The sequence below is a fragment of the Cryptotermes secundus genome, unplaced genomic scaffold (genome assembly GCF_002891405.2).
Source record: "Cryptotermes secundus unplaced genomic scaffold, Csec_1.0 scaffold183, whole genome shotgun sequence".
In the NCBI taxonomy this organism is placed as follows: domain Eukaryota; kingdom Metazoa; phylum Arthropoda; class Insecta; order Blattodea; family Kalotermitidae; genus Cryptotermes; species Cryptotermes secundus.
The window spans coordinates 884,268-899,336 of NW_019729899.1; the positions used below are offsets into that span (position 1 = coordinate 884,268).

At 39.6% G+C, this 15,069-nt stretch overlaps 1 protein-coding gene across 5 annotated transcripts in view; it reads left to right on the forward strand.

The window, feature by feature from the left end:
- LOC111865732 overlaps positions 1-15,069 on the forward strand; it is a 57,017-nt gene that overhangs the window by 16,950 nt on the left and 24,998 nt on the right. For all 5 annotated transcript variants that reach the window (XM_033751945.1, XM_023853985.2, XM_023853981.2 and 2 more), the window contains 3 exons: positions 516-9,178; positions 10,489-10,740; positions 13,153-13,276. In XM_033751945.1, the coding sequence (XP_033607836.1) occupies positions 564-9,178; positions 10,489-10,740; positions 13,153-13,276 (8,991 nt within the window). In that variant the 5' untranslated portion in view covers positions 516-563. The remainder of the gene's footprint in view (positions 1-515; positions 9,179-10,488; positions 10,741-13,152; positions 13,277-15,069) is intronic.

Here is a 15,069-nt window from a genome sequence, read left to right on the forward strand (position 1 = left end):
CTTCTTGAGGAGCCGCCAATTCTGCAGCTACTCAAGAATTTCCCAGCATTTTATGGAACCCGAAGGTTCATTACCATGTTCACAAGAGCCCTCCATTGGTCTCTATCCTGAGCCAGAACTATCCAATCCATACCATCCCATCCTATCTCTCTGAGATACATTCTAATATTGTCCACCCATATATGCCTTGGTCTTCCCTGTGGTCTCTTCTGGCTTTCCCACCAATATCCTATACACATTCGTCTCCCCCATTCGTGCTACACGACCTGCCCACCTCATCCTCCTTGACTTGAGCATTCAAGTCAAGGAGGATGAGGTGGACAAACTTGACAGACTGTTTAATTATGTTGCGGTTTGAGTAGCAGTGTACATAACATCTTGATTTCCTTGTGTATAAAACACCTAATTTACAAAAGCAAGCTGAAACTTTATAGCTGTTTTAGGAGTCCTGCAGCCGTATCAGTGTGATGAAATATTCTTATTAATTTTGAATAAATGATTCTTGTTGTGTCTAGGTTCAAATATTCGAAAGAAGATTCTGCCTCAAGGACAACAGAGCCGTGATGGTGCTTGGAAAACATAATCCAGATGAACGAAATGTGATGACAGTATACTTATCTGAGGACCTGGGTGCTGTCAGCAGAGAATTCCAAACAAGATCATTTCATGCAAATAGTGTTGGCATAGATGACAGCAGTTCAGCAGTAGAAGGCACCATTGAGGAGAGTAAATCATCAGATGAAAAAAAGGGGAAGAAAAGATTTTCATCCGCTGGTCACAACAAGCCTCCAGAACTTGTCCCCTACTGCAGTGATGTTCATGTTTCTCACCCAGATGAAGATAGCAGCAGTCCACCACATTTGTTTCCAGAGGGTATCATGACAACTAAACTGAAGAAATCCCTTCCAGGCAAAACAGTTAAGGATATTCAGCTCATCAGTATTGGTTCAAGCTCACCACAAAACAAAGATGACATGGAGTGCACTGAATTTAATGATTCAAGTGAGTTTGAATGTGATGAAGAATATGTAATAGCAGAAAAACTTAAGAGGAAGATTAATCCATTGTGTAAGTCATTGGGCCTTAGTCCATTGAAACAAGGAAAGTGGATGAATGAGGTGAAAACTGATAACAGACATACAGGAATTGAAAAATCTGTTTACAATTTCTTCCTGAACATGAAACTGGGCAAAACAAGGCTGAGGGAACGAGATAAGCTGAGGAAGGCAAGCGAACGAATGCGGAGGAGTCCTCGAGCTCTGACATCGAAGGATGAGAATACTGATACAAGTTCAGTACTTCAAGGAAAGTGTGGTGCTGATGTGAATACTGCACGAACTGAGACTTGTGAAACCAGCACAGCTGGTAGTAATATCACTAAGTACTCAGAATCACCTAGTCATTTAGATAATGAATATAACAGAACAGTTTCACAGAAGAAAAGTTTTACAGCTTTAAAAGGAGGTAATTATTCACCTCTCACCCAAAGTTCAGAGAGTTATAGAATGAACTTCACAGAATGTATAGATATAAGTGGAGAGTCTGTAGATTCATTTGAGTCTATGGATGCAGAAGGTGAACTAGGAGGGTACTTGGTTAATGAGGTTGCTTTATCAGAACCTACAGTGAAACAGCAATGTACTGAAAGAAATGAGGCCTGTAGGAACTTCAAGGAATCTTGGTTTTCATTGTCTTCAAAGAATGGAAGTACAGAATTGCATCATAATCTGTTGGCCTGTAATGTTATCGAAGATGCAAAGAAAGATACCAAACAGGTTGCAGAGGAAGTTTATAGCCTCTCAAAAAAAGCTCAAAACTATTCAAATGCTTCTATTCCTAATAAATGTGACAAGGAACAAGATAGTATATCTGTGTGTATTAAATCAAGCAGTGATTCTCAGAACTCTAAAGGCCAGAATTTGAAAGGTGTACAAGATAAACTAAAAGTAACACAAAAGAGAGTATTAACTTCTGAACAAACAGAACTTACAGGTTTGTTTCAGAAACGGGTTTCCAGTCTACAAAATTTTGTGCAAAGTGGGGGAGATGAAAAAGAATGTGGTACAACAGAAAATGCCAAGTCAACAGCACACGGTTCAAATAAAGTTGCTGAATCCAGTTCATATTACTGTAAAGGAAATACAGCTTGTGACACTGAAGTATATGCGAGTGATGAAATTGCAGCATGTGAGTTGAATGAGGAATTGAAGAAGGATGGAACGGTAATACAGGGACATAATGCTGAATTTACTACCAGTGCTGTGAGTGAAAGTAACAGAATGAAGCAGTGTTGTAGAAAGCAAGAAGGAAACATTTATGAATGTGATTCATGTGAAAGTAACACTCAAGAGGTGAAAAAGAAACAGCAAAATATAAAATTGCAGACTGCAGATTGCTCATTACTTGAAGGTCACAAAAAAGTTTTCTCTCGGAAGGGCAGTCTTGGTTTAACGGAAATGAAGATTAATAAATGCGAAGACTTCAAGGAAGGTATGCCAAAGACTTCAGAGTCTGATTTAATTACCTGCAAGCAAACAGTAAAGGGTGATAAAAGAGAGACATCTTGTGTTATGGTAGCAGGATCTTCAAGTGACAGTATCTTCACTTATGGCATGGGGAACTCAAATTTTAATGGCACATCTAAGCTGAACAGTAGTCACAGCTCTGAAAAGGGTGTAAATTATCAGTCAGATGTTACATGTGCAAGAATGATGGTTGACAGTTTTGGCAGAGATTTACTTGCTGGATGTGATGTTGCACAAGAACCACCTGATGACATTGATCCTAATGTGTATGTGACTCAGGATCCTAACAAGTGGCCTGTAGTAGAGGGTGATGAAGATTATGATGATTATATTTTTACATTACCAAAGCGTGTTAGTACAGGAAAAGAGGAACGGGACATAATTGATGGAATTGAAATGTTGTCATTTGAGACAGAGCATGACATGGTTGAGTTTACTAAAATTCAGCAGGATTTTTGTCATGGCTCATCTGTAGATGATGGAATGATTCAGAGTGATGATGGGCTGGATATGATGGATGATACTTTTCCACTTTGTGGTGATGTGGATTTGCAGTATATGCACCAAGCCATTGTCCCTACTAAGACTAATGACATTACAAAAATTAAAGGCTGGAGGAACAAACAGTTTGCTGTTAATGACAATCCATCCCATTATTGTGGTAGTTTCAGCAGTGAGGCGTATGAAGATGATGATGGCTTTGAAAGCTGTGATGTTAAAACAACAGATGAAACAAACACAGAAGAAGATCAACAAAACCACTGGTATTCTGAAGACACCAAATATAATGATACAGACGTATGTACAACTGTTAAAGATGCAGAAAGTCGAGCAACAGAGGCTAGGACTAGTAGTGGTAGTTGTGGGAAACAGAAACCCAACTTGGTGAAAGAAGATGTGATGTTGAGTTATGGAGCTGTTTTCCAGCCTAAGGCAGTTGAACTGCTGAAACATCTTCAGGCAAATGTTAGCGAGACTAATAATTCCAAATCTGCTTTTGTAAGTGATGTATTAGATAACTATCTTTCAACCCATTCTCAGCTCAATGTTAGCTATGAAATCCCTAAGTTGGGTGCAGAAGAAGGAATAACTCACCATCCAGAATATGAGACAGACAAATTTATATTTCCTTCACCTCCCAAACTCCTGCATACAGTTTCAGAAAAGCCATGTGTACCAAGAAAGACTGGGCCAAAACCCAAGACTTTGGCAGAAAAACGAAAAATGTTAGAAATGGAAATGCTCGAAGCTGAATCCATAAAAGGGCAGAAACGACCTCAGCGAGGAAGGCCGAGGTTGCGTCCTCAAACTGAATCAGTGGCACCTACAAAATGTACAAAAAATTCTGATACTAAAAAGCCTTCTACTGTGAAATGGCTACCCTCCACACCACAGAAAAAAGGTTTGGAACAAAACAGTTTCATTCTGGATCATGATTATAAGTACACTTGGATTGGAAAGAGACCTATACGAATTACTGGTAGTAAAGTTAACAGGGAACCTGCTCTTAATGAAGGTTTTTTGTCTTTATCTGCTCAGTCAGAAATGCAACAGGATCCATCTGATATTACACAGAAAGAAAGTGAAGCTGTCAGTGATACAAAATCATGTGATGAAACAAGTGAACAGAATATCACTGTGAATGATTTAACAACTTCTGAGAAGTTACCACCATCTCCACCAGATATTTCAGCAGATCCATATGAATATGGAGTTCTGGTATATCCAGGTATAGGTCATCCGTTACATCCACTTGCCGTTAAACAACTTATGCAAATGAGAAGTACTGAGGTTTGTATAGACAGGAAATGGGCCGAATTTTCTGTTTCTGTTGTGACGTCACGCAAGAATATTAATAATCATGATCACACTGAAACACATGTGATTCCAGTAAAATGTATACCTCCCTTTAAGGATTTCAAGATTAGTCCACACAAAGAAGATGAGGTTTCTCCATCACATTCTGAAAGTGCACTCTTAAATACTGAAATTCCCAAAGACTCTGATTCAAGTTTCTCATCCTTCAAAAGAATACAAATATCTCCAGAGACAGAATTATTCAAACAAAATCCAAAGATCATAAATGCTGATAGTTTAGTAACTGTGGCAGAGACAGACCTAGAGGCTACATGTGTGGATCCTGGGAGCAGTAAAGCAGATGAGAATGTTTCATCAACTCTTAGTTTTGTACCCTGTGATGAGGTGCTACTTGAAGTCAAAAACATTCTTAAAGAGATGATAGATTGTGTTTTAGTTCATGAAGTGGAGGATACAGTCATACAAGATGATCCTGATGAATCCAGTACAGTTACAATGATAACTCCAAAGTGTCAGAAGAAGGTTATTGGCAAATACATGAAGAATAAAGTGTACCGAGAACTAAATCGATTGGATGTGAACGTTATTGTCATGGGAGAAGATAGAAATGGTTGTATTGAGAAGATATATGGAGGTACTTCCTGTGAAAAGGATTTCTGTCGATTGGGTTGTGTGTGTGCTAGTCTTCAAACAAGCCAGCCATCTGCAACATTGTCTAATCATTGTGGCAACTTAGAATGCATGTTTGAATGTTCTTGTCAAGAACTCTCCACTACTCAGTCAAATAGCAATTCTAATGCAGAAAAGCCTTCGCTCCTGTACTGTACAGCTATACGTTTGCAAGATGAGGAAAACAGGCACCTGGCAAAAGTAGAGAAGGAATTCAGGCATACAGTGATACAATCAAAGAATGAGGTGATTGTCATACGAGGCAGCAGTAGTGGTGATGGAGGAAGGCGTCGCAGGGAGATAAAGTTGCCTGAAAGATACAGGGACTCTTCTGTTGTTCTTGGTAAAGAGTTTGCAATGGCTGAATTCAAGATGATTACAGGCGAGGATATAAATAGCACACCGGCTGTGTCTAGTAATCACAACACAAGACGCAGTGAGCGGCAGTTGTATTTACCAAATTATATAGAGGTAGGAGTGCCAAAGTCAGCATCAATGAGTATCACAAAACCACTCCACAAGTCCACAAAGGGAAAATTAACCCTTGAGCAGAAGGTATCGCTTTGGTGTAAACGCTTCAAGGTGAAGCCATGTAGAGTTCGTATTGAAAAAACAGAAGGTTTAGAAAATGTTGTACCATGGTGTATGGTTCACTTGAGATATGACTGCTTTTGTTTTAGACAGAGCGCAAAGTCATTTATGAGAATGCCCTACCAATCTATAGAGAGACCTCCACCAGTTCCAGGTCCACCTCTTGACTCTACTGCAACAAACGTGGATTTTGTGAAACATCAAAACCGTGTGTCTAGAAATGTGGCAGTGAAGAGCACAAGTCAAGCAAACTTTTATCATGCTCATAATGTGAACTGCCATTCTGCTCGTACAGTTGGCTCTACTATAAACTATGTTCTTCGCAACCAATCACATTTCTTTAAATGGCGCCATGAGAGAATTGGTCTTCAAGAGTCTGAGACTAAATGCAATGTAAACAATGCTTTTTGCGCACCTTTCCAAATGACTGAGCCTGTAAATATAATCAGGCCCCCAGGTGATATTGTGATGCAGGCTGACTGTGGTTTGCTAAATGAACAGGAAATGATGCCCATTGATTCTGATACTGGAGATGGTAATGAGGAAGTTGGCTTTGGCAAAATTGTAAGCATCGTGTCTCTCAAACCAGAAGAATTTGAGAAATGTGGATCAGAGGACCAGACAGAACATGAGGCTGAAGGATCCTGCAACATGGACATGGTTCTAAATACTGAAGGTCAGTTAACAGGAGTATTATCTGCAGAAAGAAATGTCTCTGAAGAAAACAGTAATGTAACCAAGTCTAAAACTCAAAGACACAGTTCAGACAATTCTGAACATCATTCTGAAGAAAATTCTTGTGAAAATCAAATATATGAGAAACTGGCATCAGTTTTAATTCCTGTTTTTCCAGACACTGGCCATGATATTTATTCTGTACGACTAGCAGAGCTGATATCAAGGAAGGACTCTGAGCTTAGAAACATAGTGGAAAGTTGTAACATGCCACTGAATCTGTCCCAAAGTACTACTGGTTCAATCCAGGTAATCGGTTGGAACATCCTAATAAACCAAATAGAGAACCGAACATATCATCTGTGGTTGCAGTATAAGCGTGCATGTGTGCCAAAAATTATCATCACAGGAACTGCTGATAAACCTGATCAGTATTGCATCAGTCTCTGCAATTTTTATTCTGATTCCCCTCCTCAATTCCACAATAAATTACCCCCATTTATTACTTTTCTTATAGAGCAGTTGAGTATCAAGAACAGAACCCCTGGTGTCAGTTCAGAAGATGTGAACTGTTTTGGGCTGTTACAATTTGATGGGGACAGATGGGAGCTAATTGGTTCTTTTATGAGAAATACTCACATTGTTGAATGGTGCAGCAACCAGTTAGTCCAGAGTCACACTGCAAAACAAGCAAGACACCAAAAGGCTTCTGCCAGACATCAGCAAGATCAGAAATTCAGTAAATCTTCTCAGAAAGGAAGATCTGAAGACATAGCAGAAAAGCAATCCTACATTATAGAGGAACAAGAAATTAGAAAGGAAACCAAGTTTCATGAAGATAGTAGAAATGATAACATAAACATGAACACAGTTGCATCATTCAGCCCGCCATTAACAGATTTATGGAAACATCAGGATGGCGTTGGTAGTTCACAAGAAAGTGTGGTTGAAAGTTCACAAACAGTTCAAGAGGCTACTGTGGAACAGCATATACAAATAAGAAAGAGCCACACACACCCTGACTTACCATTAAAAGAACAGAATCTATTTTTTGACAGACCTGTCGTTTGTGGATCTACCGATGTACTCTTAGATCTGAAGAAACGATTGGGACCACAGTTGGTGCAGTCTCACAGTGTGGGAACAATAGGAGCTGGTGCAGATCTGACAAATACTGATAAAGTTTCTAGTGAAGATGTCATTGCGGTTTGTGACAGCAAATTAACTTCGGATAGTGCTCGTAATAATGGCAAGACTGTAAAGAATGATGCAGATCAGAAATCTGTTACTACAAATGCATACTCTGCGGGAAGAGAATCAGTTCTAGTTCATGAGTCTCCTGTTTCAAGAAAGAATTTTTCCTTACATTCAGAATCAGAATGCGGAAATTGCGATCTGAAGGTTATAGATTCCCAAGGACAGATCCAGAGTAGTGACCTGAAGGATGGCGGCTGTGAGGAAATAACTGTGATAGGCCCAAAACAAAAATCCTTTATTTCAGAAAAAACAGAGGTTACCACTAATCAACAATCTATTTTGGAACAGTCTCTCACTTCTCGTATTGGTACATTATCTGTCAGATTGTCTAATAATAGCTGTAATTCTGGCAAAATTCAGAGTTCAGGAGTTGAAGTTCCACTGCCAACAGGATGTGATCCTGCCCGTTGGTACATGTTAAACATAAGAAATCGTTTTGATTTGCTGCATCTTTCCCGTAGTAAATGTATTATTAGATATGCACAGCTGATCCGAGCTGTCTACTTGGCTAACAGTCATGGTAAAACTGTCCGTGTACCTCTTGAGAAACGGCTTTCAAAAGGAATCGATGGCAAGAATACTTCTGTGTCCAGTGACAAGCACCAGATTGCTAGTGCTACTCAGCCAAAATTTGGTGTGTATACTGTTCCAAACCTCTACACTAGAGTTTTCATTGGTCCCTATGGACTCAGAGAAGATGCTGGTGTAGGTGCTATCAAGATTATAAATGGCAGATTGGTAAATACAATGTACTTAGATCCTCAGCATGATTCTTTAGCTGATACTGATGAGGGTATCACTGCTTTATTGGAATCTGGTGGGAATGAGGCAGTCCTCAACATGAAGATGGAGCAGATGTATGATAGTGTAGCACGTGCTCCAGAAGATGGAAGAATGTGTCGAGGCATGTGGTTATACACAGCTAGATCAGAAGACAAAGCAAGTACAGCAGTAAATGTAAAGACTTCTCTTATAAACATAACTGGGAATAGAGTGTCTTCAGCCAGTACAAGATCTTCCACTTCAGCTTCAGTAACTGAAATTGGTGATGAAGAGCAAAACACTGCAACTGATATGGAGAAATCACACACTTTTTTATGTGAAGAAAAGTTTCATACAGAAATGAAAGACAGCAAATCATGTAGTGAAAGTGAAGATGCTGCACAGCATTCAGTAGGAGATGATGTTGGAACTGATTTAAGAAGGATGGTGTCAAGACGTAAACAGTCATTCAGTGTGCAGAATGTTGCGCATGTGACACATCAGAACATTTCAGTTCATGAGACTCCAAAAAATGTAGGAAAAGAGTGTGATATAGAGGAAGGAGAAGTGAAACAACAAAGCTCAAAGCATAGTCCACTCCTGGCCGTTACTGAACCTGACTCCACATGTATCAGAGATTTACTTTCATCGGCGAAGTCTGATAGTGATATAGATGTAGTGGATATGGATACATCCTCTAGCACAGGAAAACTGTTGCATAGGACATGTATGTTACCAGGGGCAAAGGGAGTTGATTGCAAGGGAAGTGGAGAGAATGAAGACAGTTCTTTGCAACAGCACCAGAAACAAATCTTTCCTGAACCCACAGACAATGCAGCATCTTCAACAACACCTGTCTGTAGTGCAGTGTCTGTCCACAGGTAAGGCAATAAAATCATGTATAATTGTCAGAGGTAATATCCAAAAAATGATAATGTTGCAACTGCTGATGCAATTGTGTTGTTAGTACTAGTGTTGGGGATTAGTAAGACCACTGTCATCATTAGTCACAGCGTACACTGATATTTATTACTTTTCATGTAGTGTGGGGACGTGTACAACTTTTTTCACAGGATAATCCAGATGAGAAGTACAGATCTCTTTTTAGAAAGTTTGAAGTTTTGGTACCCAGTGGTGTAAAATATTGGTTTGTCATCTGTAATTAATTTTTCATTTAATTAAACTGATTATTCTCGTTAGTATGTAGGACAGTTCCCAATGAGGTCATTGGATTTTTTCGGTTGACCTAATCCTTCCGGCCGCACTAGGCCCTGGGGTTTACTCAGCCTCTAACAGAAATGAGTACCAGGGAATTAATTAAATAATTTTCCTGGGGAGTAAAGCACGGCCAGCGCATAAGGCTGACAACCATTCTGCCATCTTTGAGCTGATTGTCTAGATAGTGTGGGACCCTCAACATCTCACAACCCTATGGGCCTTCACGGCCTGGTACAGCAATACCTCGCATAGTCTGGGTAATCGGTTCCGCCAATATCCCGGACTGTTTGAAACCGGACTAATCAGGAACTAAATACATACAAAAAATGATAATTGGTTCAAAAAAAATCTCCGTTTTTTTAATAAATTCAAATGTCATAATTCAATAATTCAAATTCAATAATTTAAAAAAACAGGTTTTTTGCAATTCGTTTTTTATTCTCTAAAATTGCAATATTGATATCTGCACATTTTTCTTCTTTGGCCTTTTGTCTTCATACATTTCTTTGTAGCAACGAATTACACTGTTTATCAAGAAAGTCGTCTTCTGCGATCTGGCACTGTGTATTCTGAAATAAAGAATACACAGCGCCAGATCCCAGAAGACGACTTTCTTCATAGTAATCGCTGTGAAAACCTCAGAACTTACATTGTTTATCGTTCGGCGAATTGTCAGAATTACATTGCACACCTTCGAGAGAGATTTATGCCAAATGGGATTCCAGGCTCTCAGAGTGTTGATATAGAAGACTGTTGTCGTCTGGATTATGATACTATAGTTTTGTAACCTACTGTCCCCATCTCCAGCCTCAAAGATGGAGGCAACAGATTGCTCTGAAATGTTGATAACCACCCATGAAATTATAGCCAGATCCATAATGTTGTTGCATACTCCAAATATCTGTTCTTTTAATTTCAGTCATGATGTGGTTACTTTACTTTGAATCCTCTTTATGTTTTACATTTTATACAGTGCCAGTCCCTTGGTGAAAGATACGTTTAAACCACCGTTGCTTGCGAGACCAACATACCCACAAGGGTCAACAGTGATGTCGGTTGGGAAAACTATTGTATCAGTCAAGTTGGTACCTTCCATTCCCAGAGTGGGTTACATAAAAGCAGTCATGTACCATAACAAATCTGTTATGCTAAAGGATCCATTTTCTTCCATGGATGAACAGGCCTACTTCCAGAACTTGGAAACAGCTACAAGATGGCTTACAGAGTAAGTACAGATGAAAATATATTAACTACTTTTATTTTACTGATTTTAAGCTTTCATGACAGTTTAACATTGGTGTTGATCCTTTTTGGTATTTGCACCATGTTGAAGTGAGCTGTGTTCCCAGAGATTTGGAGGAACATGCGACTTTCATCTTCTTGTGTTGAAGTTTATATATAGGTTGGTGGTTCACCAGGCCCATTGGGGGAGGGGATCTTGCACTCAGTCTAGGTCAGAATATGGATGGTGGACAGGAAATATGACCAAAACGCCAAAAACCACCATCAGTACTCACCATGCTCATTGTTGATTAACTTGTTGCACTGCTGTCATTTAAGGGTAGAGGGATCATTGTTGGTCAAGGATAGGTTTCTGTCACAATGGGGGGGAAGGAAAGTAGGGAATGGTGCATCGTAGGAGATACAGTGATTGGGGAAGGGGACTAATCTGTTTAGGGAGTTGTAGCATTTCTGGTGGTGGCATGATATGCATAAGGTGAAAGGGGGGTTGCTGTGCATACACTGCCACTTTCTGAAAATCGCTACTTAAAATAATCCTTATGTAAGGGTAAGATCACAGTAAAAGGCAGTCCAGTAAAATAAGGGCCCAATGAGCATGTAATTAATAAACACGAAAAATGCAAACAAAAATGAGGCCATAGACCCAATATATTTTGCAGTATTTCTTTGTTCTTGGTGTGGTTGAATACACAGATATCAAATTCCCAGGTCAAGGCAAGAAAGCAGCAGATAAATGTCAAAAATAGTATACTTTACAATCACAGCACTGGGAATAACCCATGGAGTAAGGTTAGATGATAAAACAGCCAGAACATGGCGGAACCAGCAGAGGTGAGTGCAGCCAAAAGGGAATTTAGAACCAGCACCATTCCACTCATGTTCAAGGTTTACCATAGTAAAATAAGCATATCTATGCATATGAAAGCTCTGAATTTCATGGGAAACAGATGTACAGACTGAATGCTCAGGAAGAAAAACAAATGTCTGTGTAAATAGTTAAAGAAGTAACACAGCATGTAGGTTAGTGTATTTGCATTCGCTGTCTTATTGTGTGATGAAACATGCATATTCTAAAAGGATTGCCAGTGTTATGGCACAGAGAAATTCAGGATTTTTCCTTATGTTGCAGCATTCTCATCTCCCAAATTTTACTCTTTCTTTGGTTTTACATTTGTTTTAGGTGGTTTCTTAGAAAGTGTAAAATCGAGGTTTGGTGGTAGTTCTATGCGAAACTCTTCCATTCCAGAGAAACTTGCTGAACACATATGTAATATAATGTGTAACTTAAGCTTTCAGAGTTTAGCCATGTCATACGTCTATGCTCTTCTGTTTTGGTATATGTTATGGCGCCACATTCAGACTGAATTAAGGGAAGAAAAACGTGAACCAGTACATGGGTTCACAATGGGAGAATGCCATGATCACTTCAGACTACTGAGACAAGATCAACACCCTCCTAGCAGATCCCATATTCAAGGTGATCATCAACAATCAGTATTGGTGAAACAGCAAGCCAGGGAACTTATACACCAATTCTCCATGCCAGCTGAAATCCAGAGACTGCTAAAACTCTAAACATATCAGAGGTCCAGCATTCTATGGCGTATCTAAAATCCAGCCTAAAACCTATAGTCATTGTAGCCAGCTCTCCAGTACCTACACAAAACTTTTCTCACCTCAGTCCTGACCCTGAGACCCTCTATAGAAAGTTTGCAACACTTCATGCAGATCCACAATCAGCTCACCACCACTGACAATGACCAAAGTTCCCACAGTTGGCAGTTATCCTGGAGGATCTAATATCATACAGCCTCCCACAAGACCTCATGACACTAATAGAACATCACATCAATACTGCATTATACGTGGACCAGCAAGAATTCTGCCGACAAGTCAGAGGTGCTACTGCAGTGTCTTGCCTCTCATAGCCACTGTATTTATGACAACTTTTGAGGAAGAAGCCATGCTGGCGAAGATATTTGGATGCTATGCATTGCTTTGTCGCCTGGACCACAAGAGATTTGATTAAATACATGATCTCTGTATTCTGACATCAAGCTCTCCATGGAACTGAAAGTGGACTGCCAGTTAAAATTCCTTGATGGCTTGGACAACCCAACATTCCATCTGTAGGAAATTCACTCACACAGATAACTGTTTAGAGGCAGCCTTGTGCCATACACCTGCATATAAGAGATCCATCATCACGTCATGGATAGACAGAACAAAAGGAGTCTGCAGTTACTCATATGATAAACATACAGTAGAGCCAAACCCCAAAAGTTGAAGTTCCGCATTCAAAATGAGCAACAGAAATACATAATATAAATTGATGTTTTGTATTTAGCAATTGTTTGCTTGATATTTTATGTTTTGCTTAATTGTAATGTTACAGTGAACTGAAGAAGAGAATTCAGTTTATACCAGAGCACTTAAAACTCATATGGAGAATCAAACATGCAACTGTGAATATCAAAACTTGCCAGCTTTTTGATTGCAAAATATTGGATGGGAATCATGTAAGTGGAAATTCTTTGAAGATTAATCTAATTTTGATATATGTATATTAAGATATGTGATATCAAATTAGATCATTGCCAAGAAATGAAAATTGTTCAGCAGATCACACTCAGTACAGAATGTCTTTGTTGTTTTCATAGTAATCTGTAGCAGTAGTACTTATGCATTATTTGCACAAAGTGCACAGAATGTATGCATAATTTGGATGTCCTAAAGTCCAACCATATATTTCATCTCCTGAATTCTAATAAACTTTGATATAGGTGGTCCACACTCAAAGGTGTTAAGCAAATTTAATTTTGGTACTTTTTTTTTTCATCAGTAATCTGTCATACGACAGGTCCACAGTCTCTTCCAAAACAGTTCCTCCACTTAATGCGATCTTGAGCTTTCTCCTTCAAATAAAAATATCCTCTTCTGTCCCCAAGGTCATCCAGCATCTTCTTACGTCTTTTTCCTCGTCTTATGGTCGCATACATGGTATCTCTGTTTTTGGAAAGAGACTATCCAGGAAAATTGATAATGTGGTAGTTTTTCCATTTGCTTTCCACATCGCAGTACAACAGCTGTTCAGACCACTCTGGTCATGCCTGTTGCTATACGAACTTGAACCATCTCGAGCATCATTTGCTTTGTTCTTCAAGTCTCTGCTGATGACGCTTATTCCAGCAACAGTTTTTGGTTTTTGGTTTTTGGTCATTCTCTTTGTCTGATACCTACCCTTTGACCTGTCCAGCAAGGGAGACCCTGCCAGTAGCTACGCTACTGCTGGTATAGCTCTCAGGGTCCTTGGCATACTCAAACCCGGTTTAGTAGAGTCCCATTGACTCGCGCACATGTTAGACTCCTTGATAAATTATTACCCCCACTGTATATGAAGCCAAAAATGGTTTTTCATTTTTACTTGCCCATGTACACAGTATGCGAAAAGTATTGCAATTGTGAAAGAAGTCAGTCTTGAGATTTGGTATTGCAGCCATTCTCTTTGTAGTACCAGCTCCAGCAGAAGAATCTGACTCCTCTCAGGTCATGTTGACTGGCTGTGACTTGGGTGATTAGGGGGGCTCGGACATAGGACAGTCAGCACTCAAACACCAATTGGTAGTTTCGAGTCTTTATTTGAATTGCACTGTTCAGGTGATAAATGTGCCGTAGTGATCAGCTTAATTGATTACTAGGTTTAGGCACTGTTACTGGTTCCTAAGACACACTAGTTTGAGAGGAACCACAAACAAGTGAATATGCAGGTGATTGGAGAATGCGTGTATCCCCAATGAGTGTAAATTTCGGAGTCCTCCAGCCAAACATGCTCTGAAGGGTAGACATCTGCCCTGGTTACCCAAAATGCAGGCAAAGGATGTCCCACTTCAGATTTTGATTGGCTGGACCGGGCAAGCTGGGAGGTTGCTTAATTTTTCTCCTCCAATTATAAAAAAGAAATACTCAAGCGGCCAGAGTTCAGGGGTGAACTCTGTCCCCTGCTGTGTGACTGTCAAACTGGAATTTGGGGTAGCACAGTCCAGAATGACCCTGCTAAAATTATGACTTCCCCTGTCAGACTTTAGAATTTCTAAAAAAAACAAGTGGTCTCGTGTTATGCATTAACTTGACTGATACTGATGTGCAGCTGGCTTTAATCTTGATCCAAGCCACCTGCTATGTGTCTCAGGAGGAAGTATCCAATTGTGAGATGAAAGTGATGAATTTTACAGAATCCTGATCATACAAAACAAAACAAAAAAAAAATAATTGACCATCCTCTAAATTGGACAGCTACAACTTCCTAAGCGAA